The 22890-nt window shown below is 42.3% G+C and overlaps 1 protein-coding gene across 1 annotated transcript in view; it reads right to left on the bottom strand.

Moving 5' to 3' along the window:
• The window catches only part of TNFAIP8L3 (TNF alpha induced protein 8 like 3), a 44994-nt gene extending 25092 nt beyond the window's left edge, over positions 1-19902 (bottom strand). Inside the window, exon 1 of the mRNA XM_041469345.1 lies at positions 19780-19902. Coding sequence (XP_041325279.1) covers positions 19780-19831 — 52 coding nt within the window. The 5' untranslated portion in view covers positions 19832-19902. The remainder of the gene's footprint in view (positions 1-19779) is intronic.
• Positions 19903-22890: the final 2988 nt, after the last annotated feature.

Genomic DNA, 22890 nt, shown 5'->3' with positions numbered 1-22890 from the left:
TGTATCCTCCTCTCCTGGGTCAGGCTGCAGCCACCCCTGCTTTAACCTCCTTCTGCCCCTGTGACAACAGCTGGTTGTTCAGCTCCTGTCCAAAATAGCACTGGGCTGCTCCAAAAATTGCCATAGCTTCTCCTCTGGGGCACAGCCAACGTGGGCTCACTCAAACTATTTATTTACAGTACATCTTAAAAGCCCTCTGACATCCCAATCAGTAGCAAAATGAAATAAACATTGATTTGTTACAAGACGTATGAATCCCTCTACCATCGGGGAGAGGAAGGAAAATAGAAGCTTTAGAAACAATCAGAGTAACAACTTTTGAATCCTAGTCTGGAAATAGCAACACACACAAAAATAGACATGTTTTTAACATATAAAGATCTAAACCACTTCTGCTCAGTTCACTCATTTCATTATGTGCTCGTGTCTGCACAGTGTATCCTCCTCTCCTGGGTCAGGCTGCAGCCACCCCTGCTTTAACCTCCTTCTGCCCCTGTGACAACAGCTGGTTGTTCAGCTCCTGTCCAAAATAGCACTGGGCTGCTCCAAAAATTGCCATAGCTTCTCCTCTGGGGCACAGCCAACGTGGGCTCACTCAAACTATTTATTTACAGTACATCTTAAAAGCCCTCTGACATCCCAATCAGTAGCAAAATGAAATAAACATTGATTTGTTACAAGACGTATGAATCCCTCTACCATCGGGGAGAGGAAGGAAAATAGAAGCTTTAGAAACAATCAGAGTAACAACTTTTGAATCCTAGTCTGGAAATAGCAACACACACAAAAATAGACATATAAAGATCTAAAACATATTTTTAACATATAAAGATCTAAAACATATTTTCTACATTTTTGTAATTTGAAGGCTCTCAAAGCATAATCAAATATAAATAAACACAAATATCTTTTTGTTTGCAGTGTATATCCTGCTTAATAAACCAGCATACAAAGCATTTTGGCTCTTAAAAATAACTACTAAAATGAAGGGTGTCTAACATAGCATAGATTGAGATGGTTATTAATGCTAACACTTGGCATCTAGATAGTCTGTCAGAGTCTCTGCTCAGTAAGAACTGAGAAGTTCATTGCACTTGTCTTAGAAATGTCTCTGCATAACATCCATATTTGGAAAAGAAATGGGAAAAGACACTGAAGTAAAATATTGTTTTCCTCTCCAAGCAGAACTTAAGAAAATTGCATATTATCTAAAATTGTACCAAAAAAAAAAAAAAAAGCTTTCGCAGCAATCAGTTTCTGAGGTATTTAAAATTCTCTTTGACTTTGTTAAGAAACAATCTCACTGCTATCTCAAATTTGCTAGTAAGAGAATGACAGATCTGCCTTGAACTTCAAGTATAAGACACTTGTTCATTATTCTTTCCTAATGAAATATCAAATTTTCACTCCTGTTTGGAAATCAAATGACAAGAGTGTTTGACTATAACAAAGGCACTAATTAGAAAATTCCCTGGCAAATGACACAGCCAAGACTGATTTCTGTTGAAGACTATGATGTTTACCCTTGTTTGGGTAAATAAGATATACAGAAGGCAAGGATAATCAGTTATTTTGTGTATCCTAAACATTTCCAGTCCAAAATAATTTCCACATAAAATTATACCTTCAAACTTCTAAAAAAGCCCAGTAGCATCTTTTACTTCCCACCTTCTCCCAGGCTGTAAACCTTTTCCTGCTGTATATGTTATCCATGTCGGAAAACAAATTCCTTTTGTTTTAATTTATCCAATCGCACCATCTTTGTTTGTACCCATCGGATTTGACACTCCAGCTGAGAATTTTCATTAAGGCCTGCAAAAGGACAGATTTTGGGACACAGCTAATCATGATTCCTTTATCCTTCCCATGTATTACAAACCACTCCAGGAAATGTAAACTTCCCAAAGCTTTTCAGCATTTGAACATTTTGATTGAGAACGAATCCTCAGCTTGTCAGTTGTGTTGGTTTGTGCTTTTAAACATGAACGGTGTCTCTTTCTGCTCATGGCAGGGATCCCACTTCACACATCAGCTAATTAACCACAATTTAGACTGAAGTACCAATGATTACTCTGCTGTTTCTTAGCAACCATGAAAGATATGGTAAAGGATGTGAGACAGAGACCCAAATAACACCATTTCCAGATTGAGAACTTCCACCTAGACTAACCTATGAGTGGGACAGTAAATTAAGTTTAAATTTCTATTTCCCTACTTCAGTGCTATGTCCCTTTTAGGCTCTTGACAGTGTGCTTTTCCCAGTCCATGATGACAGGCAAGCATTTAACTTCCCCAGAGCTGATGATACCTGCTAGCTACTCCAAAAAAAAAAAAAACACCAAAAAACCAAAAACTTGTAAGGCTTAATTAGAAAAATATTCCCATGTTATTCCCATGTGATGACTTATGTCTAGCACTAATTCCTCACTTGATGGGAGTTCTACCAAACTAAAGCTGCAAGGTCAGGCCTTGCTTCAGTGTTACACAATAAACAAAAATCTATTTTATTAGTAGCAAATTGGTAGCAGGTAATGATGTTTTTCCTCTTAATCCTAATAAGGTATTTTGAGCATTTAAATTGCCTTACTCTGATCTGAAGATACTTATTTTATGTATTAACCAACTTTATATTGCAAGAAAATTTTGTCAACGCTTTTCAAAACTATTGACGGAATTAAAAAAAAGTCTGACCACTGAAAGTCCAATTAAAAATCAAATTCCTTTAATATTTGATGAATCCTTTTATGACTCACCATGTAGTTTTACTCTGTGATTGCTACTTCCATATGATGATGTCAATAGTGCAGACTTAATCTTTATTCTGGAAGAAATGGAAGATTGGTTTCTGTGACCCTATTTATATTCTGCTTTTGAACACAGGAATGACTGAAGTAGAAACCCAAAAAGCAGACTTTGAAGTACCAAAGTAGGACAAAAATGGCTGGCTCAAAGTCAGCGGAGGCAGGTACCCACCCTTTGGATGGTGTGCCCGGGGCACGCGGGAGGCGCAGCCATGGCAGACACACGCGGTGACACTGCCTCTCCCAGCTGGGAAAGCATGGCAGGGATGAGCTTTATGCCAGCACTGGGGGTCCCGTGGGTCACCTGAGGGCACAACCCCTGCAGGATGCAGGACTTCAGTGTCTGCACCACCCCTGTGCAGGCTGCAGCCCGGGATGCAAACCCACCTGGCACCGAGGGCAGAACAGGGGTGCCAGGAGGCAGCGGGGGCACCTGGGCTGTCCGCGTGGTTGTGCTGACTTCTGTTTCACTGTCTCGTGGAACTGAGAATGGACACAACTACTTGTATAAGGTTTTCATTGTTTCTGCTGAAAGAAGCTAAATGTACAAATCTGACATTCCAGTTCTTTAGTCATACGTTCATAGTGGGTCTGGCAGGGCATTTGGCAAAGTTCTGCAAGAGCCAAGAGTCAATTCCCCTGGCACTACGTGTGGTGACACCTCCACCAGCCAGTCTGACTATGGGTTTAAAGGACACCTCTTCACTCTCTGACTTTTAAAGTAAAGCTAGTTTGGCAATGTTTGGATTTTTGCTTGTTTAGGTTGTGTGGTTTTCCTTTTTGTTGTGTTTGGTTTTGGCTTTTTTTTTTTTTTTGTTGTTGGTCAGTTTGTTGCTTTTTTTAAAGCAGAGATATTAAATAGTAGTCTGAAACAAAGAGAGGAAACTATTGGATTAATCAGTTAAATAAGTACATTCTCCATGCTCAAGAGGAGTTCACAGAAAGGGTATTTTCTTGTAGTGCAAGTTTACATGGTCCTTGGGAATACTGTTTTATTATCATTTTAGCTGCTTTCTGTTGAGGTATTTTATTTTCATCTAGAAGAGCAATGAATGTGTATCTCCTTTAATATTCAAATGAACATCATCAAGGCTTGATAAGTTTATTTCTGGCAGCAGCATAGCTGAACATGATGCCAATCACTTTGTTATAGTAGTCTTGTTTGTGCATTGCACTTCAGTAGTTTTTCTCTGATGTGCTTTTCTTGTACAGCTCAGAGAGACTCTGCAGCTCTCTCCCTGAGAGGAAAAATGACTTTCCCCCTTGTCTTCCCTCCAGGCAATAAAACCTTAGAAAACCCTTTTTTTTTTTTTTTTTTTTTTCTCTCCCTCTTTCAGTCTGTTTACATTTTTCCAGGGGAAAGTTAGAGCACTATGAAATAGGACTAAAGCTAACTATAACTCATAGGTTCCAACATTCCTTTTTATTTCTGGTTAAAAATCAGATTCCCAAGACAGATGGTCTGTTTAGTCTATCTCAGGTCACTTCAGGAACAGGTCTACTTTAGTAAGATTCTTTTTTCCTGCTATATATAGCTGTGTTATAACAAGATTAAAATAAAAACCCCAGATGTTTAATGTATAAAATTACATTGTCCAGTTTGACAGAAAGTGTGTCTGCTCCTCGGCACCTACACTTGGTATTCATTTGTCTCCTGGCCTCACTGCACTGTTGAGCTCTAAATCAATGTATAATCAGTTTGCAGGCTGGGAGTAGATAGTGAGATAGTGTATTTTTAAATAAAATCCCCCTTCCTTTATTTCCAGCTGTAACTTATACCCACAAAGTGCTTCTAGTAGGCATTAGTCAAGCTGCATCTACAACTACCTATGGGTGATACATTTGGCTATTAATTAAGAGGGGGAAGTTTGCCATGAGGTGTCAATAGTGGCTGTGGGGTATGGAAGTACAAATATTATTGACAGACCACCAGGTACAATCTGCTGATGATTTGGGCTGGCTCTTTTTCTGCTCTCAAAGCCAGCGGGCACAGGTGGTGGCTGCACCTGGCTCCTGCAGGAACATTGGCCTCCAGACAGGTGAGGCCAGTCCAGGCTACAGGGCAGTGCCTGCTGCAGCAATCAGGGGTCAGCAGTACCCCAGGTGATGCTGGGAGGAATCAATGTGAGATGAGAATGGATTGTGAAAGTGATCTGATAGCACGGGGCACACACAAGGGGTGCACCTGATCTCATGGCTCAATGCCATCGATGATTTTTTGGCTTGCTGCGGATTGGAGGATAAGGGTATTTGAGTATGTTTTTTAAAAATTTTTTTCAGCTGTCTTTATGAGCCTCTGCAACTGAACTGTCTGCATTTATACCTTGGAAAGCAATGTTTCTGTTAAAAATCACCTGCAGTGTGGTTAAGTAACCGATCACTGAACGAGGTGCAGCTGGCAAGGTGTTTGGCTGATGTTAGGATGGGGCAATCTACACAGCTATTAAGTGAAGGAATTATACCCTCCAGAACAATTGGAGACTTTATCTAAAAGACTATCAGTGTTAAAATGAGATGGAGTTAAGGACTGAGTTTTGGCAAAGGTTATTCTGTGTGCTTACATGGAAAGTGAGTCAGGTTTGGTGTAAAAAATGGTTGTTTACATCACTGAGCTAAAGCTCTGAACTGCTGTGTATTGTTTCAGTGCCACAGAAACCTGGGGTTGAAGGAAAAAAAACTTTATATCAATCATCTAATCCATTCCTTTCTCTGAGATAAGGCTAACAGGCCATAAGAGATAGTTGTCTGATCTGTTCTTAAAGACCAACGTTCCTTCCCAGTGGTTGTAACTCTGGTTTTCCTAAAGTCAGGCTGGATCTCCCTGGCTGCAAACTTGCTGAGTGCCTCTTGTCTCTCCAGCAGCCACTGATCCCACTGTGCATTAACAGAGCTCAGCATTCTTCTAATATGTGTGACTGTGGAAAACGTTGTCTTGCCATGATTTCATTTCTAGGTTAAATAAACATCTTGAGAAGTCAGAATGAAAATAACATTATCCACTACAGCTGCTTACTAGGAAGTTTTCAACCTGTGTTTCTACAGGCAAGGTGACTCTCAGAGCTCTATTAATGAAAAGCTGTGTTTTGGCTGGAGCTGACTTTGGAGTTTGTTGGATCACCTGGTTTTGTAGAATTTGAGGGTAGTGCCAGGTGACCAGACCACGCGACCTTTGAACAGGACTTACTGTTTCTTGCACTAAGGCACTGCCTGAGATGAAGCAGCGTAGGGCAGATGGTTGTAAAGCACAAATTCACACCCTAGGAAGCCAGCTTCCTGCAGGGAACTCTTAACAGACAGGACTGGAAAATGTCCATATTCCTTGGCCTGCACACAAGGGAGCTTGGCAGCAAGCACCTCTTGAGAAGACGATTGTGTAGGTGGGTTATGTATGTGAAGTCCACACAAACTCCTTTATGTGCAAGTACTGAAACTTGGGCTGCAGAGAAGGTAGTGGCTCTCTGTGAGGTGGGAACACTTTTCCCTGTGGCTTCCAGCAGGTTTCTCATGGATGATGGAGTGTTACACCATGGTGTGTGTACAAAGGCCATTCCTGTGTCCAATCACTTGATCAGGATCTTTTTTTTGTGCTTGATCCCACCTTGCAAAGACTTGGATCAAAGAATATACCAGCAGTCATCAGCAGGTTAATGCTGCCAAACCCTTTCTGGTAAATTCTGTCTGGGTGAATGGCTTTCCTCATTTCAGAAAGAATATATGAAAGGGAAAAGCAAAGTAACACAGGATAACTTCAAATTGAGAGGTCTATTTTGATTCCAAACATATTTTCACTGCCAGAAAGCAAAAGAGTTGGAATCAGAAACAAATGGGAAAATGGAGGAGAAAAATGTGTGCTCCCTTTAGCTCAACTGATAAAAATATGAATTTTCTACTTTTGCTTGTAACATTCCTCTGTCTTATGGTATGCAGTAGCACTGTTTATTGAAAAAAAAAAAATTTCAGTCATCTGACTAATGTGACAAAAAGTCAAGTCTGGTTAAGATAAAGTAGTGTACAAATTGCAGTCTTTTTTATGAAAAACTTCTGAAAGTCCCTATTGAATGCATATGTATCTTTCACATTTAAGATGATGTGTGAACTGCAGAAGTGCAGATTTTTTCTGGTAGGGAAGGAAGCCCTCTGATAATGTACCTATAAAAGTACCATGAGGGACCATGCTCTGCATTAATATTAGCATTCACATGCTTTTCATAAAACATCTCAGGGTTCTTACTGCAAAAGTGTAATGACAGACATTCCTCATCTAAAAATAGTGAAGGTAAAAATAGACAAAGAAGACCAGGAATGGGAGGAGAAATAGACACAACTGAAAAACTTGCTTAAGGCTGTCATTAAGATCCTGCTGACAGCCCAGTACTTTATCCACCAGATTTTGAAAAGTTATCATATGGGAGGTTGCACAGAGAAATTAGCCCAGTATCTTTACAGTGTCCTTAAATTTCCAGTTTAATTTGCTTTGAAATTCAGGAAGGTGTTATTTAACAGAAACCTAAAGCTGCAAGGTGTATTTTGAAAGATATACAGATTGCAGATGCCTTTTACAATGTACTAAGTTGGTTTAATATGAATACAGTGTTACTGGTGCACAAACCTAACTGGGATGTCACACCAAGAAAGGATTCCTGCCACTGTAGTTTTTTGTTTTGTTTTGTTTGTCGTTGTTGTTTTTGTTTGTGTATGTGTTTGGGTTTTTTTATGAAGGAAAAACTTATTTGGATATTTTCTTTCCATCTTTTTTCCAAATGAGCATGTGAAAACATGGCAAAGCTCCTTAAATACTGCCATTCTCTGTTACTCTGCATGTCTGTCCCCGAGTACTCTGTTAGAACAGCTCTGAATTACATAAACCCCAAATCAGCAATCCATCTGTTGAAATCTGACACATCCCTGCACATCCTGCACTTCCTAAACCCTTTCAGTGCAGCCATCTAACATTTCTTCTGTGATGTCTGCTCTACCTAAATAACTGCTACTGCAGAATCAGTCCCTGGCTTGCAATGGCTCAGGCAGCACTGTTCCAGGATTCATTTTTATTTGCTATAGACAAGCTTCTGGTTCCCCTCTGTCACCATGAAAGCTGTGTGTCTGTGAGCCCAAGTGAGAGTGACTTTAAATACCAATTTTATGTGTTTGTGTTCATGTTAACTCCTTTGTGGTGTGCCTGCTAAGGAGACAAAAGAGAAGGAAAAAAATCAAGTAAGGGCACCTGCACCAGCTCCTACCACAATCTCTGGCACCCTCAAGGGCTGAGCAGAAGTTGCAGAAGGTGTGCATGCAGGGTTTTTCCCTCAGCAGCAGCACTGTGATTCCCTAGGGATGCAGCTTCCTGGCCATGGTGCTGCCTAGGGCAGAGACTGCTCTGTCCCCACTGGCTCTGCAATTCTGGTGGCACAATCAAGCCCTGTAGCATTCTTTCTTCCCCAGAGCTGTTATTCCACACCATACATCTCAAGAGCTGTGGAGGCTACACCTTCTCTGGCTTATTCAGGTTGTGACATTTATTAAAAATATTTAAAACTCAGTGTTACCTACTGATGTGTGTGCAGCTCCCATTGGTGGTAACAGGGAATGATGATTAGCAGAGTGAAAAACGTGAAGCAGGAGATAAATGACTTCCACTCTGCACAGCACTGTTCTCTTTACTAGGTGTTTCTGATGTTCTCTATGTTACTGTGCAGGAAATTGCTTTTTTATTGTTTGTCTTTCTACCTCCCTGGGGATGGTGTTAACAAGCCTCCTGTAGTCTGTGACTTGAAAGTCTTCAGAGTTCCTTCTATATATAGCATTTCCTTACTTAGGGAAAATCTTTTTTGTCCACTTTACATATGTATAAAAAAGCTTAGTTATATTCAATCACATGCTGTTTGTATGAAAAATGTTTTCAACTCAAAAAATGCTAGACCAAGGCAAGTTTGAAACCAAATGAATTCTAGTAGATAGCTGTAAAACTTCTTCAGCAACAAAATTATTGTGAGCTTTATGATCTCATGTGTATTTTTATCACTTTATCATAGTAAAGAAACCACACTGCTTTAAAAGCAAGCTAAGTACTTATTTAAAGATTTGTTTTCAATCTCTTTAATGGCATATGAGCAGAGTTTGTATTTTAGTCAACGATGAAGTGACTAAGCATAGGCCTTAACTGTCCCTAAAATAATGCCCATTAAGAAGTGTAACTACTGCCTTAATGCCTGCAAAAGAGAGGGAAGAAGGGAAGTATTCCAGAATTGGTTGTTTAACATAATGGCATGCATGCTATCTGAATTCCATCAGATGAGGCTACAAGGAAAAAGGAATTATAAATATAGAAAAGCTTCTTCAGTGACAAGTATATAATTATTTTTTAAACAACCTCTTGCAGTCTGCATGGGTTATTTGGTATGTCTAGTCATGCTTTATTTTGGTGCTCAGCCAGAGGTATTTCACGTGCCCACTTCTGCTTGTCATTGACTGCAGTAACTTCAAGGAAATTAAATTCTGTTCTACCAAAATATGGAAAACACTGAATAATCTCTCCCCCACCATCACCCTAAATTCTCTTCCTACCTGTCACTTGTCTCTTCTTTAATACTACTCGGCTGTTGCTAAGGCAGCGCTTCCCTCGCCAGCTCTGAAAGGTAAATACACAGAGCTCCAGCCAGCAGGAACAACTGTGACCCACCCTGCAGACACGGATGGGCAAAGGCAGACACAGCCCTGGGCAACCTGATGGAGATTCTGGCTGCAGAATGGCGTGGTGGGAGATTGTCCTGCTGCCCTGTGCCAGGCCAGCGGGGAAGGGCAGAGCTGTGCCCTCCCTGTCTGCTGGCAGGACTGTGTCCCCTCTCTGCCACTCACGGGGTGCTGCTGACCAAGGACATGCGAGGTGGCTTGGACAGAGCCAGCAATCCAGAGAGGGATGCTGTGGTGGAAAATGGGGACCCTGCTTCTGGGAACCTTGTTCCTCTTCCCTGTCACTGTCATAGATTTTTCTCCTGGGAACCTGAGAAGCCTCACAGAAAAAGGAAAACAATTCTTATCTCATTTGCTTCCCCTGTGTTTTGCTGCTTTGCAGTGTGGTTTGGACATTGTTTACCAGCAAGTGATTGTTTCATTGGTTTCTGCTGTGAATTGTTTTTACTTATTGGCCAATTACAGCCAAGCCGTGTCGGACTCTGGAGAGAGTCACGAGTTTTTCACTGGTATATTTTAGCCTTCTGTCTGTATCCTTTCTGTACTCTAGTATAGTATTCTTTAACATAATATAGATCATAAAATAATAAATTAGCCTTCTAAGAACATGGAGTCAGATTCATCATTTCCCTCCTTTGTCTGGGAACCCTGCAAATACGAGACTTCTCCAGGGATGGAAGATGAAACCTGAGTGTCAGGGTGGCTGCTGACCCCCCAAAGGGCAGAATGGGCCCAATTTTAGTTTGATTCAGCTCAGGTCAGGCAGTAGCAGAGTGGAAGGGTGGATGTGGGCACTATTCTGGTGAGTCTGTACCTACTTGGCAATTCCTGTGCTTCAGCCCTTTCCCTGAAGCCTCCCTCAGTGCATTTCTGTGCTCTCATCCTTGTCTTATTGGCAGAAGAAAATCAAAATAGACATTCTTGTCCCAAGTGAAGACAAGTTTACTTAACAGAAGCATATTTTGCCTTCACTGCCTTTTCACAGCTGTTTAAAGCTTCTGATTGCTTTCTAGAGGCAATTTCTATGAATTCTCTTCTAATATTTTTTTAATGAAAGCATATTGTCACTTTTTAATAAATACATATTTGTAACCTTGTGTGAGGGAGATCTGCATGCTGTGATTCAACACAAAACTCTGCAAAATGGCAAGGCTCTGGTTTCCTCTATTCCTTGTAGTTAAGTTCTATCACTAGAAAACAGTGTCCTCCTCTGACCTCCTTTGGTCAGTGACAGTCACAGGCTGCTGTGTCTGGTGACAGATGCAGTTCTGTCCTGAACCTGCTATTCAAGCCCAATGACTTGAACTTATAGGGGTGAGGATATACTGTTTCTTCAAGGAGTTGTTTGTTCAGGAATGCATTCTGGAAGTAGCTGGGAAGCCCTTGATATCCGTGAAGATGCTACTGTGTTCTTACTTTCTGGCAAATATTGCATGAACCTGTTTCTGTATTTCAAAATCAAATTAACTTTCCTGATCCCACTTGGAAGCCCACTGTCTGTATTTTTTGTTTGCCAGAAGAGGCATGTTAGTTCCTGTTTCTAGAACCTTTAATTACAATGCCAAGTCGATATCTTACTTCCATCAATTTCCCATTTCTTGAAATATAACCTAGCAGCATTTACTCCCTTTTTTTAGTGGTAGAAATCATAAACCCAAGAGCATTTGAGAAGAAATGAGTTAAGGAAGAAAAATCAGATCAGTACTGGAAGAATTGAGGCTTGAGGAGGACAGCATATTGGCTGGGGCACAGAGAAGTGAGAGCTCAGTTAAGTGCTAGGAAGATGTGGGTATCAGGAGAATGAACACAAATTGTTAGTGTAAGATATGAGGGTGGATAGGAAAAGAGAGAATTTAAAAGTATTCTAGAGGTTAGAAGATGGAGAATATAGCCAAAATCCAGGTGCCTGCCTTCCTGCAAGGGCCTTAGCCTCTTTGGTGGCAGGGGCAGTCAAAGCAAGGGTGCAAGGAGACTGTAGACCTTCCTTGGCCTCTCAATGTGCTTTTTTTCAAAGCAGGAGGAGCTTCTGCCTGTCCTCTCTCACTGCTCCTGATGGGGTGGAAACATCCATTTATACCAGCACAAGTATGGGGCAACATAATACTGAAAGTGGCTCTTTTCTGTCTGTCCCCATCTAGGCTTTCAAACACCTAGCACAGAGTAAAATCAACAAGTTTAAGAAAAAGTCGTGCAGAAGTGAAGGACAGCAACTAGTTAAGAGCCCTAGCTCACAGTTTGGCTTCAGAAAAATATCTACAGGAGATATCCAGGTCTGAAGGATAAACAGATGCCAGCTGATTAACTACTAAGTATTGGGACTGCTTTAAGCCCTCCAGCATCTGATTTAATCCAAACTATGAAGTTAAATCATGGAATTGTGGAAAACATTGGTATTCATCTGTCCTTGAGACAATTTGTTCTTGGCTTTCCATCAGTTCTGTATGATTTCTGTAAGGGGAAGTGCTCTACAGAGAAATGCCAGTGGTGACTGTTTTGGATGAGTGTACAGGTCTGGGGGTTTTGGGTGGTTGTTTTCGTTTCTTGTTGTTGCTTTTGTGTTTGGTTGTGGGTTTTTGATTTGGGGAAGAGGAATGGACAGGACTGCAGGCAGGAGTAAACTCTCTTGGGGCTATATCTGCCCCAAGATGCAAAGTGTTATATCCTTCTTATGCAGGATAATCTGACCTTTAAGAACTGGTATAGAAATAGACTCTTAAAAACTAATGGAGGTAAGAGAGAAGCCAGAGAAACCTCAGCTGAGGTCAGGCTAGATTCATACACCAGAAGCTAGATTCTGATACAGGTGAGGTTTTAATCACTGAACAGAAACTTCCTCCCAGTTATACAGACCCTGGTGGATTTAAAGAGCACTGGTTAGTCCAGGGGGTAAGAAGGGGACACACTGGCACTGTACAAAGTTTGTGCAAGTGTTTTTTATGTATATTTAGGCTTGAACTTTTTGATCCCATTCTTAGGCCTCTAATTCCAGTCAATATTTTTCCTCACCAATTCTTTATCACTTTCTAATTAATCCAGTAGCTGTGCATCACAATGACTGTACTGATTACTTTTGTATCTACTAGTAAACATTCTTCCTAACAGTGGAGATGATTAATAATGTATAAAAATAGTGAGGCACCAACTATAACTGGCTTTGAAGTGAACATGAAGGTCATTCTTGATACTTTAGCTGACTTCCTCCTCACTTCTGGGAGTTAGAGGGAAATGATGCACAAAAACACAAAGCTAAAATTAAATGCAAGCAAACCAAAGCTACACATATTCACCTGGCATAACATTATATGGCACAGAGCTTTTGTTGAAAAAATAATCTGAAAGATGGTTATCTTAGTAAAAAGAACCAAAAAACCCTGACTTTGAAAAGTCTAAGAAACTTGTATTTGTTTGATCTGCATCTGTCAGTGATTTGACCATGTAAACTATAGGCTCTAAAAGTAAATGGAAAACTATTCCGAAAGGAAAAACTAACACAATAATAGTGTTAATATATTTCTTCAAAGAGAAAAGAATTAATTTTTCCTGCAACACAAACTGCTTGGATAAACAAAGTCAATGCCAGGAATGAGATGATGCTAAGTGAGGTATTAGGCTAACTTTCACTAGTGGTGTTTCAGAATATTGCCTTTCATGTTAAACCAGCACTAGTAAGAAGGCTTAGGAGAATGTCTCCATGGTGAAGTGTTTGTTTCATAGATGGCATAATCTTCCTGCCCTATTTTGTGTTGTATCAACAGATGTCAGCCAAAATGTACACCTGCACAGAGGGACTGGTCAGTCTGTTCCTCTGCAGAAAGGCTGAACAGAGCCAACTGCTCAAACCTGACATAAACCAGCATCTGCACCAAGGAGGGATTAGTGACCACTGAAAAGACATCAAAGTGACTCTTGCTCTTTCTCAGCCTATTTTGTTAAAGATGTCTGCCTTAAAGAGCAGAAAAACTCACTGGCTACCAGCCCATGTCTGAGCTCAGCTTGGCTTCTCAAGATGATGTCTGAGGCTTGGCTATAAAGCTGTAGTTATTGCAGCAAGCCCCAGCCTCCCATGAATCTCCTCCAGCTGCACTTGTCAGCCCATGAAATGACCTCCCATAATGTAACAGGAAAAGAGATTTCTGCAGGCAAACAGCAAATAACACACTTTTAATTGGGCAAGGCTCCAAACCAGGTCTCAGCCCAGGGAGGCTGCCCTGAGCGGGGTCCCTGAGCAGCCTGGACAGCCTTGAGCAGGCATTAGAGGCCAGAGCAAGAGTGAAGAACCTCTGCATCCTGCTCTGACCACAGGGTCTCAGTCTGTAAGTACACCAGGACAGAACCTTTTGTCCATGCATTGTACTGCCATCTGGACACAGGCTGAATTCTTTCCCACACTCCAAATGTTGTTTAATTCATACTGGCCACTGTTATCCTCTGTCTCATGCCAGTACATTTAGTGGGAGGCTATCTAGCATGGGCTGAAACGGTGCCAGGAAGAGTATTAATAGATAAACAGTTTAGAGGATTGTGTACCACTGCTTGGGCTCACAGCCAGGTCCTGCTTAGTTTACCAGATAAAACAGCGAGGTCCCAGAAAGTTACAGGGTTCTCCTGCCTTCCTGGGAGGGCCTGTCACTCTAAGGCTGATGCTGTGGGTAGAATGCAAGTACCAAAGGTTTCTCAGACAGGCCAGGTCTTCAGGAAAACTCTCTGATCTGTCTGGCACACTGTTGTCCTTTTTACCTGGGATTTATAGCTTGATTGCTCTGTTACCAGCTAAATAAGGTGACATACTCTTCCCACCATGACTTTTTAGTCTTTGCTGTAGAGAAGATGAAAGGCTAAAAGATTTATTTCCCCAAAGGGGAAGTGTGAGTTTTTTGAGGCAGCACACTCATTGCTTTGTACAGATCACTCCTTCCTGCCAAAATATCACTTTAAATAGAACTCAGTCTCATCCCAGACCTTTGGCAAGGCAGACAGGAATGGCCAATAATTGCTGTGTGGCAGCAATTACTTCATATTCCTATTCCTGATGAGTTTAATATGCTACCATAAATTCCTTGTCCATACCCACATATTAGAAAGAGTGGAGGCTTCCTGCTCAGTGACTGCTACCAGCATCACAATTTCAGGTGGGGGAACAGCTTGGTCATGATCTTGCAAAGCAGGTGAGCTTGGGCTTCCATCCAGTGCTTCATGAAGTTCATATTTCCACTTGATTTTAAGAACAGAACCCTGAGCAAACTGACTTATTCAAGTGAATTATTGTTTGTCCAAGGTGTCTAGTCCAGTTGATAAAACTGGAATGATTTATGGTCTTTACTATTCTTACAGTGTGGTTACAATTTTTTCCCTTTAAAATTTTTATTCTCTTTTTTTTTTTTTTTTTTTTTTTCCCCTGCTGGACAAGACTCTCTACCTGGCAGCTGCTGTGCTAATGAGGGGTCTGTATGCAAATCAGCAGCCCAGGTGATTCCTGGAGGGAACACTAAAAGAAAAAATTCACCCAGCCAGGCTCTTGGCTCTCATCCTGGCCCTGGCTGCTGCTGCCTGCTCATCCCAAAGCATCTCTTGCCCACTCTCTTGGCAGAGACCTGGAGCTGGGCTTGCCTCAGTTTGCAGTGTGATCCAGAAAGCCCTGTAACAGCCTGGTGCCCGGGTCCCATGGCATGTTAGCTCATGTCTGTTGTCTGTCCATCTTTTTTAATTAGCTCTGTTTTCCTTTGTTGTCCAGCAGAAAGCAAAGGGAGAGCCTTTATTAGATAGTTGCTAGAAAGAACTTCATAAAAATTCTTTGCTTTTTAAATATTTTTCTAGCTTTCATACCTAGAACATGTTATCTACTATTTCTCCTGGCTTGTCTGAAGTCTAATAAATATTATTGTTCATCTGATTTGGAACATTCTATGTAGAATCAAAACAAGGCTTTGGTAAACCAAACCCCTCCTCCTTCACACAAGTATTCCTTGGGGCAAAGGCTCTATTTCTCAAATCTGTGTGTGAAACTGCAGAAGGTTGAACAATGCCTACTTGCACTATACATCACATAAGCATGTTACTGATGCCTCAAATAATAAATCTTAAATGTCTTCATTGCCCTTTCTAATTGATTTTGTATTTACAAGGCTATATTAACTCTTGAATGGCATTAACTCTGTAAAACAGTGATTAAGATATGTAACAGGCTTCAAAGATTAACATCACAGAACTACAGACAGTTCACATAACATGATAAATAATTTGCAGAAAAAATTACTTGCTAAGCATTGCAAATCAAATAATAGTACAGCTCTAGAAAAATTATTCATGTCTGTAGGAGTCATTTTACACCAGTAAATAATGTTTAAATACATTGGGTTTTTTACCAAGTATATATTTATTGTCCAGGGAAAAGCTCAGATAATTTATCAAATAATTTTAAATGCATTACCATTTTTTGTGCTAAGAGTTCCAAGGTAAGATCTTGGCTCTGCTGAAGATGTACTGAAGTCACAATCAGGCTCCCACTGCCCTTATGGATTCAAGCCTGGTGATAAGGTCACCTTTATCTTGTTATCCTTGCCATTATACAAAGCTGTATACAAGGCTTCACACTGCCAATTCTTAAAAAAAACACCAAAATCCCAAACCCTGCCACCAATTTAGAGCTCTGCTTGCAGTACAAGCTGCTCTTTCCTAGGCCAAACATCTTTTGACTTCCATGAAGGAAACCTGGAGAAGGGACCAGCAACAGTTTGTTCTGCACAGTATGTTAAAATTCATGAGGATAATCTGTATTGTTTTATACAGGCAATTTAGCCTCTGGTTATCTTATGTTTCTACTGTAGCATAACATCTCCATTAAAACAAACATGAAGAACCATGCTGTGCCTTAGTGGTTTGTATAAAGGCTTAAATCAGTACACATAAAAGCGACATGGCCGAATTCCTGCCTGTTTCAGCCAGGGAACCTAGGACAAGGCACACCAAATGAAGGTCTCACACCTTTGTTCTCCTATATGCAGAATTTCTAAACCCACTGCGAAATCATTTCTGTTGGTGATGACCTGAATTTCTGTGAAATGTTACTCTGAAAGATGACATGGAGGATCATTCTTTCATGTGGCAGGATGACTATGACAGCTGAGGGAAAGGAGACCATTACTCTATTGAAAAGGGCTTTTTTGAAACCAAACCTCTCACTAGGTGGACATTAAAAAGTGAGAACAATGTTCTATTTTAAGGTTACCTGTTCAGTTCTTAAAAGCTCTTCTGTAGGACAAGAAAAAGAATGACTAGCCACCTCTGCAGTAAAACTAGAACTTTCATTAGCTAGTAAGCATGTAACTTTTGTTCTTTCGCACCACAATACATGATTTTTTCAGAATCATGAAGACCTTTTTAATGTTCTTAATAGAAGTCTGTCTCATGAGTAACCATTTTTGAAAACCAAAGCTTTTTGACCCTATAGACACCTCGAGTGCAGAGCAGTAATAGATGGGCGTGGGAGACTTGTGGGAGCCAAGGCTGTAGAGCTGAATGTTGTTAGAGGTGTGGTGGTTTTTGCTGTTTGTTTGCTTTAAAGTACAGCTAACATCTTGCACTGCTCACATATAAGGAGCTTTTTGTTTGCACCAAAGGAATATGAAGATGCTATTGTGACAACGTGTTCGGAATAAATATAGAAAAATATTCCTGCCTCCTTGAGACTCAAGTTTTAAGAGGGCTGTTAAGGCAAATGAGGCTGCTGGGATCTTGGAGCAAGATTCCAGCTGGTTCTTGGAAGCCACGTGTGTGTGGCAGATGGTGGGGGTGCACTAGGCAGCCTCCTGCACACCCGTGTGAGCCCAGGAACGGCAAGGGTGCCACTCACTGGGACCGAACAAAAGGCTGGGGGAGCATTGCACCAGCAGTGCAATCCCTGAAATCCCTATGCTGTAAACATCTGTGTTGCATCAGCGTGGTGGAGCCCTGGAGATGAAGCAAAGCGCATCCCACGGGGCTCAGACAATCGGACAGCCCCAGCAGTCCTGCAGGCAGCCTGAACTGTGCCCGCTGAAACCCGGGAAGTGTGAGCACCGGGAACGAGGAGAGCAGGCTAAACACCGGGGTTGCTGTCAATTTCAGTGCAAGATTCTAGCTGTACTAGAATCAGTGTCCAAAATCAAACCACCACCAGGACTTCAGCCCAGATTTTCCTCCGAGACGCGGTGCTTGCCCTCTGAGCTGCGGGCTGTGCACCTCCCCGCGCCCCAGAGCGCAGCCCCTCAGCCGCTGTGCCTGCAGCAGAGACTGACAGCCTGCCTGAACACCCACGTACAGAGAGGCTGCACTGTACATATGGCAGGGAACAGAAAAAATACCAAAGGAAATTAGCAAAAATATCTATTTTTTCAGAAGATGATGGGGGATACAAAGAGCAATTCTTTAGTGCAGGAAAAAAAAAATTGCAGCTGGGTGAGACAAAACATCCAAGTTTTCTCTCTACTCCAATTTTATTCTACTGCATAGGCATCTGCCATGTATGGCCAAAACACCAGATTTTTCTTCTCTTAAATAGAACAAGGAAGGAATAGAAAAGAGGAAAGGAGAATGATGAACATCAGCTCTTGGCAGCTAGCAAGTGATGACATGAAAACCACTTATGGCAACCTCTGAGCATAGTTACTTTAAATTTATTTAAAAGAAATTCCTATTCAGAACAGGAGTAAATTGTTGTCAGGAGCTCTATTATATTAATCTGTCTATAAATGTAATGTTTGTAACTTGCTCTTCATGCATGGCTTGGAAGATTTGTTTGGATGAAAAATTATAGCTGTTGGTGGTCTTTGCAAGTAAGCTCAGCCTAACACAGCTCTGTGAATATAAGGAGCACTGTGACCTGTTGCTCATCTTCTTTAATTCTCTAGATCTCAAGTAAAAAATTACAAAGCAAGATATCAGGACTAAATACCCCCAGAATTTAAAACTGAATATTAGATTTAAGATTATGCTATGAAATGTTCTGCTGGGAGACTAGAAAACACATTTATCTTATGACTTTCTACTGTTGTTTATCACTGCTGTATTAATAGGATAAGTGAACTATTTCACAAAATATGCTTTTCTGCCTTTGTAGTTAAAATACTGGTGTTCAAATCCTTCTTTTTGGGGATGCAGGAGGGTGTTGGTTGGGATGAAGTACACGTCTGAACTGGACAGGTTATGGTGAAAAGATTTTTCTCAAAGATCTAGTAACATAATACAGCAACTTTCCATTTGGATTTATTATGATCACTGGGACTGTTTCAGGCATCATTCCAATTGCACTTGCATCTGATGCCAGTTAAATGGCTTCAGAGAAGGATGTCTATGACTTTCACTGTGGGAAGCTGGAGGTCAAACAGGTTCCTTCTGCACCTGGTGTCAGTGACAGCCCAGCATCTGTCAGGTGCCAGCCGTGTGTGTGACACCCCTGCAGCCCAGTCCCGTGTATGACACGCCTGCAGCCCAGTCCTGTGTGTGACACCTCTGCAGCCCAGTCCTGTGTGTGTGTGACACCCCTGCAGCCCAGTCCCGTGTGTGACACCCCTGCTGCGGGCAGGGTGACAAGGGTCGGGCACCCAGAGGTGTGGCCGTGAGGTGCCAGCGCATCTCTGGGCCACGTGCTGTGCTGGCAGAGCGAACCTACCTCTGTGTGTTTCGCACAAGTTTGCTGTCCCCGTTTTTACCGTGTGTGCAGGATGGCCTTTGACTAGGGCACATCAGCCATCACTCGTTTCGCATAAGACACAAGATCGTGAAGGTTTGGAAAGGGCAAGAGAGGTTTTTAATTTTTTTTCCTTCTGTCTCATCCAAGAACTATGTGGGTTGCAGCAAGCAGACAGCATGGTTCCTGTGACAAGTTAAGACTTGAAAACAAAAGCCCAGCAGCCCGGGGGCTCCGGCCGGGGGCGGCTCCCGTTCTGTACGGGCTCCGGGCGCGGCGCTCCTGGAGCGACCGCGGAACAGCCGCGACCAAACCCCCGCAAACTTTGCAGCCTCTGGGTATAAAGCATCAGCTAGCGCCAGCACGGCTGTTTAATCAGCTGTCACGTCTCAGCCCTTGGGGCAGCAGCGGAGCGGCGCCGCAGCCCCGAGCCCGCGGGTTCCGTCCCCGAGAGCCGCGGCAGCGCCGGCCGGACCGGGAGCGGCGCTGGGCTCTGCCGGGGCCGTGGCAGCGGGAGGCAGAGCGCTGCCCTGTGCCCGGAGCCGCCCCGCCGCACGGGGTCCCGGCAGAGGGGACGGGAAGGGACCCGGAGCCAGCGCCCGTCCGCCCGCAGCCGGCGCTTACCTGCGGGCGAGACCAGCTCGCCTTCGCTGAGCTCCGCGGAGTCCGAGTCCATGCTGCAGGCGCGGCGGGGCGGCGGGGCCGGCGCTGGCAGGAGGAGTGCCCGGCGCGGCGGAGCGCTGCCCGCTGCCGCCTCCTGCGCTCGCAGCCGCGCTGGGTGCGCGCCCGCGTGCGGCGCCTCTTAAATGCAAGTAATTATTCACTGTCTTATGAGAGGGAGTTTCATAGATTCATTTCAGTCTTGAATTTAAAAAAAAAATATTTTCTGCCATTGGCTGCGGGCGGCGCCTCGCCGAGCGCCATTGGCTGCGGGCGGCGCGGGGCCGGTCGGGGGCGGGGCCAGCGGGGAGCGGCTCCTGCCCGCTCCGCACGGGAGTTGGGCTGCGCGGCGCGGGGCAGCTCCCGGGGCAGCGCTGCCGAGCGCAGAAATACCGAAATGACGGTCCTGTGCACCGCCATCGCATCTCCCGTCTGTCTTTTCCGTCAGTCTTCTTGTGGACATCTCCCCTGAGCTTCAGTCGCCTTGTCACTTTTCACTGGTTCTGTCTCCTTAATGATAAGTGTCCTCAAAAATTAGAAGAGAGGAAGCCTATGGGGAAGTGAGAGTTCTTGCTGGGTATTAGTGCCCAGAAGAATAATGAAGGTCTGAATTCTGTTGCTTCCTGGTTATATGTTTTTCTGAGGGAGACATAGCCATTTACCAGATATTGCACTGTCATTAGATTGTTTTGAAGTGAAAATTTGTGTAAGTTAGATTCTGCAGGCTTTGCTTCTGTCAAGCTACTACAGTCATGAGCCATCCCTTAATTCAGAGAGTTGGGGTCACTTGTTCAGCTCTAAGGTTAGTCAGATCTTACCCTTTGCTTTTATTAATTTCTAGTTTTTTCTTGCTGTTATAGACCAAATGTGACTTGAATTCTAGCACAAAAATCTCAGAAAACTAGTTGCAAAAAGTACTTTTCTCACTGGGAACCAAACACCATCCTAAAACAGGCCTTAGAGATCTAATGGATCCATGGATATGTCGCATCCTAAAAGCTGCCTGGGGCCTTCAACACTTACCTGCAGCATGCTGCAATCTCCAGCCAGAGGTTTATGCCTGTAGCTGTAGACCACAGCTTTGGTCTGGAATTCTCTCCCCAAAACCACACACCCTTGTTGCAGGAAAATGCCATGTCTGGATTCTGCTTTCAGGCTGCATGTAGAAAATTATCTATTGCATCAGATCGAGCTTGACACTCTTGACAAGTGTGAAGACTTTTTCTTAACATAGAGCATGAGATTAAAAAAAAAAAAAAAGTATTTCTTTTCACTTGAAGGGCTCTGTCAAATTCTTTCCAGGGATGGCTTATCTTGTGCAATGCTGTAATACTAAAAATGAAGCCAGTTTGTCTTATGTTCTAAGGTTGCTTCCCTGCCTTCAAACCAGGTTGAGCCTGAAGAGACAAAAGACCTCAAACTTTCTGACCCTGGAATGCACACATTGCTATGGTCAGTTTAGACACAAAAACCTTCAACCTCTGGAGTGAAAAGTTAGTTCTCAAGTAATTTGGGACTTGCTGTCATAACCTGAGCCCATACTGTTAAGACACTTATGGGTTTTATTCCATGAAAACAAATTCTGACTTTTGTTTGTAGATGTTTTCATTACATTTGAAATGACATTCCAAATGCTGCTGAATATAATATCATAAATTAGTATCATGTAAGGAGAAACATCTAAACCAAAGTGATTCTAGAATTCTGTTGTGAAAAGCCAATGCAAAATTTGACTGCAGAATATGTGGGGTATCTACAGTTGTGATATAAATAACATAGCAACAGAAACAACGTAGCAACAGAAAAGTCCCAATATTATATTACAGAAATAATCCCAGATGCCACATCAGGCACAGAATCTGAGAGCTGAAAGGATTTTAGTTCCCTCTCTCATTCTCTTCTCGTTACTGTTTTTCTTGTTTGCATTTATGATTGTCAAAAGCAACCTAAATCACCTCCCCAATAAGAGCACAGTTTAGCAGGAAGAGCGAGTTTATATTTGAGTGCAATTAATTAATTTTGTGGACTGTCTTCAATTGCTAGAAGCTAATGGTAATTTCTAATTTCTGGACAAATTCTGACTATTTAAAGGCAATGGCTGCAATCAGATAAGCAGAGGAACATGGTGGTTTTTTGAAGGGACGTGTCCAGCAGAACCCTTCCAGCTCTGTCCGTGGCAAAGGGGGCTGTCTCTGCAGTGAATTTTGGGTCATGGATGGGGCTGATACAGTGCAGCTGTGGATGCCTTTCCAAGGTGTGTTCCAGGCACTGGCCTTACCCTATTTTCTGTGTGGGATTTTTTCTTTTCTGAGTGTATAGCCTTTGCTGTAATTGGAATTAAATGTTAAGGTCTTGAATAGTCCTGCTTCTCTGCTACTGATCACAGTTCAGTTAGTAGAAGGAAAAGTTATTTTTCATGATCCTCCAAAAGATGGAAGTCTTAGCATGGAATACTTAAAGGAAAGACCCAAGCCCCACTAATTTTAATTCCTGTCAGTTCTTTATCCTTGTATAACCACACTAATAAATATAATGATGGAAATGGTATAACTCAATCAATATTGTATTGCGTCATTCTTGCCGTATATACATTGGGTATTCTCATTACTCTGCTGTAATTACTTGCCACTTAACAGTAAATTCTGCCTCAAGATTACTTTCCCTTTTTATTACTGCTAATTGTAAAGCAGTTAGAAAAGTTTTCAGCTGTAACAGAATGAGCATATTGTTTCATTTCAAAGCATATGGTTAGAATTCAGGGTTTTTTTCCCTCTCAATGTTCTCTGCCCAGCACAGTCCCACACTTGGTTTAACATGTGACCTGGAAAATTCCATATGCTTAGAGCTCTGAACTTCATAGTTTCCACTCCTTACAATACTGGTGAAGAGAAAAGCACAAAAAGTTTATTAACAGCAAATATGCATTTATCTAGATGCCTGTTAAATGAATCCCCACATGGAGAAAGCTGGCATTTCATGATTTATTTTTTGCATTTGGTACAAATAGGGCAGTTACATATTCATTGTTATAAACTGAATCTCTGTGACTGTAGCTCTGTAACCACTTTATTCCTT

This window comes from Pyrgilauda ruficollis, unplaced genomic scaffold (genome assembly GCF_017590135.1).
Source record: "Pyrgilauda ruficollis isolate IOZ18807 unplaced genomic scaffold, ASM1759013v1 scaffold23, whole genome shotgun sequence".
NCBI lineage: Eukaryota > Metazoa > Chordata > Aves > Passeriformes > Passeridae > Pyrgilauda > Pyrgilauda ruficollis.
The sequence above is the reverse complement of the archived record's forward strand: the minus strand, read 5'-3'. Positions and strand labels throughout refer to the sequence as shown.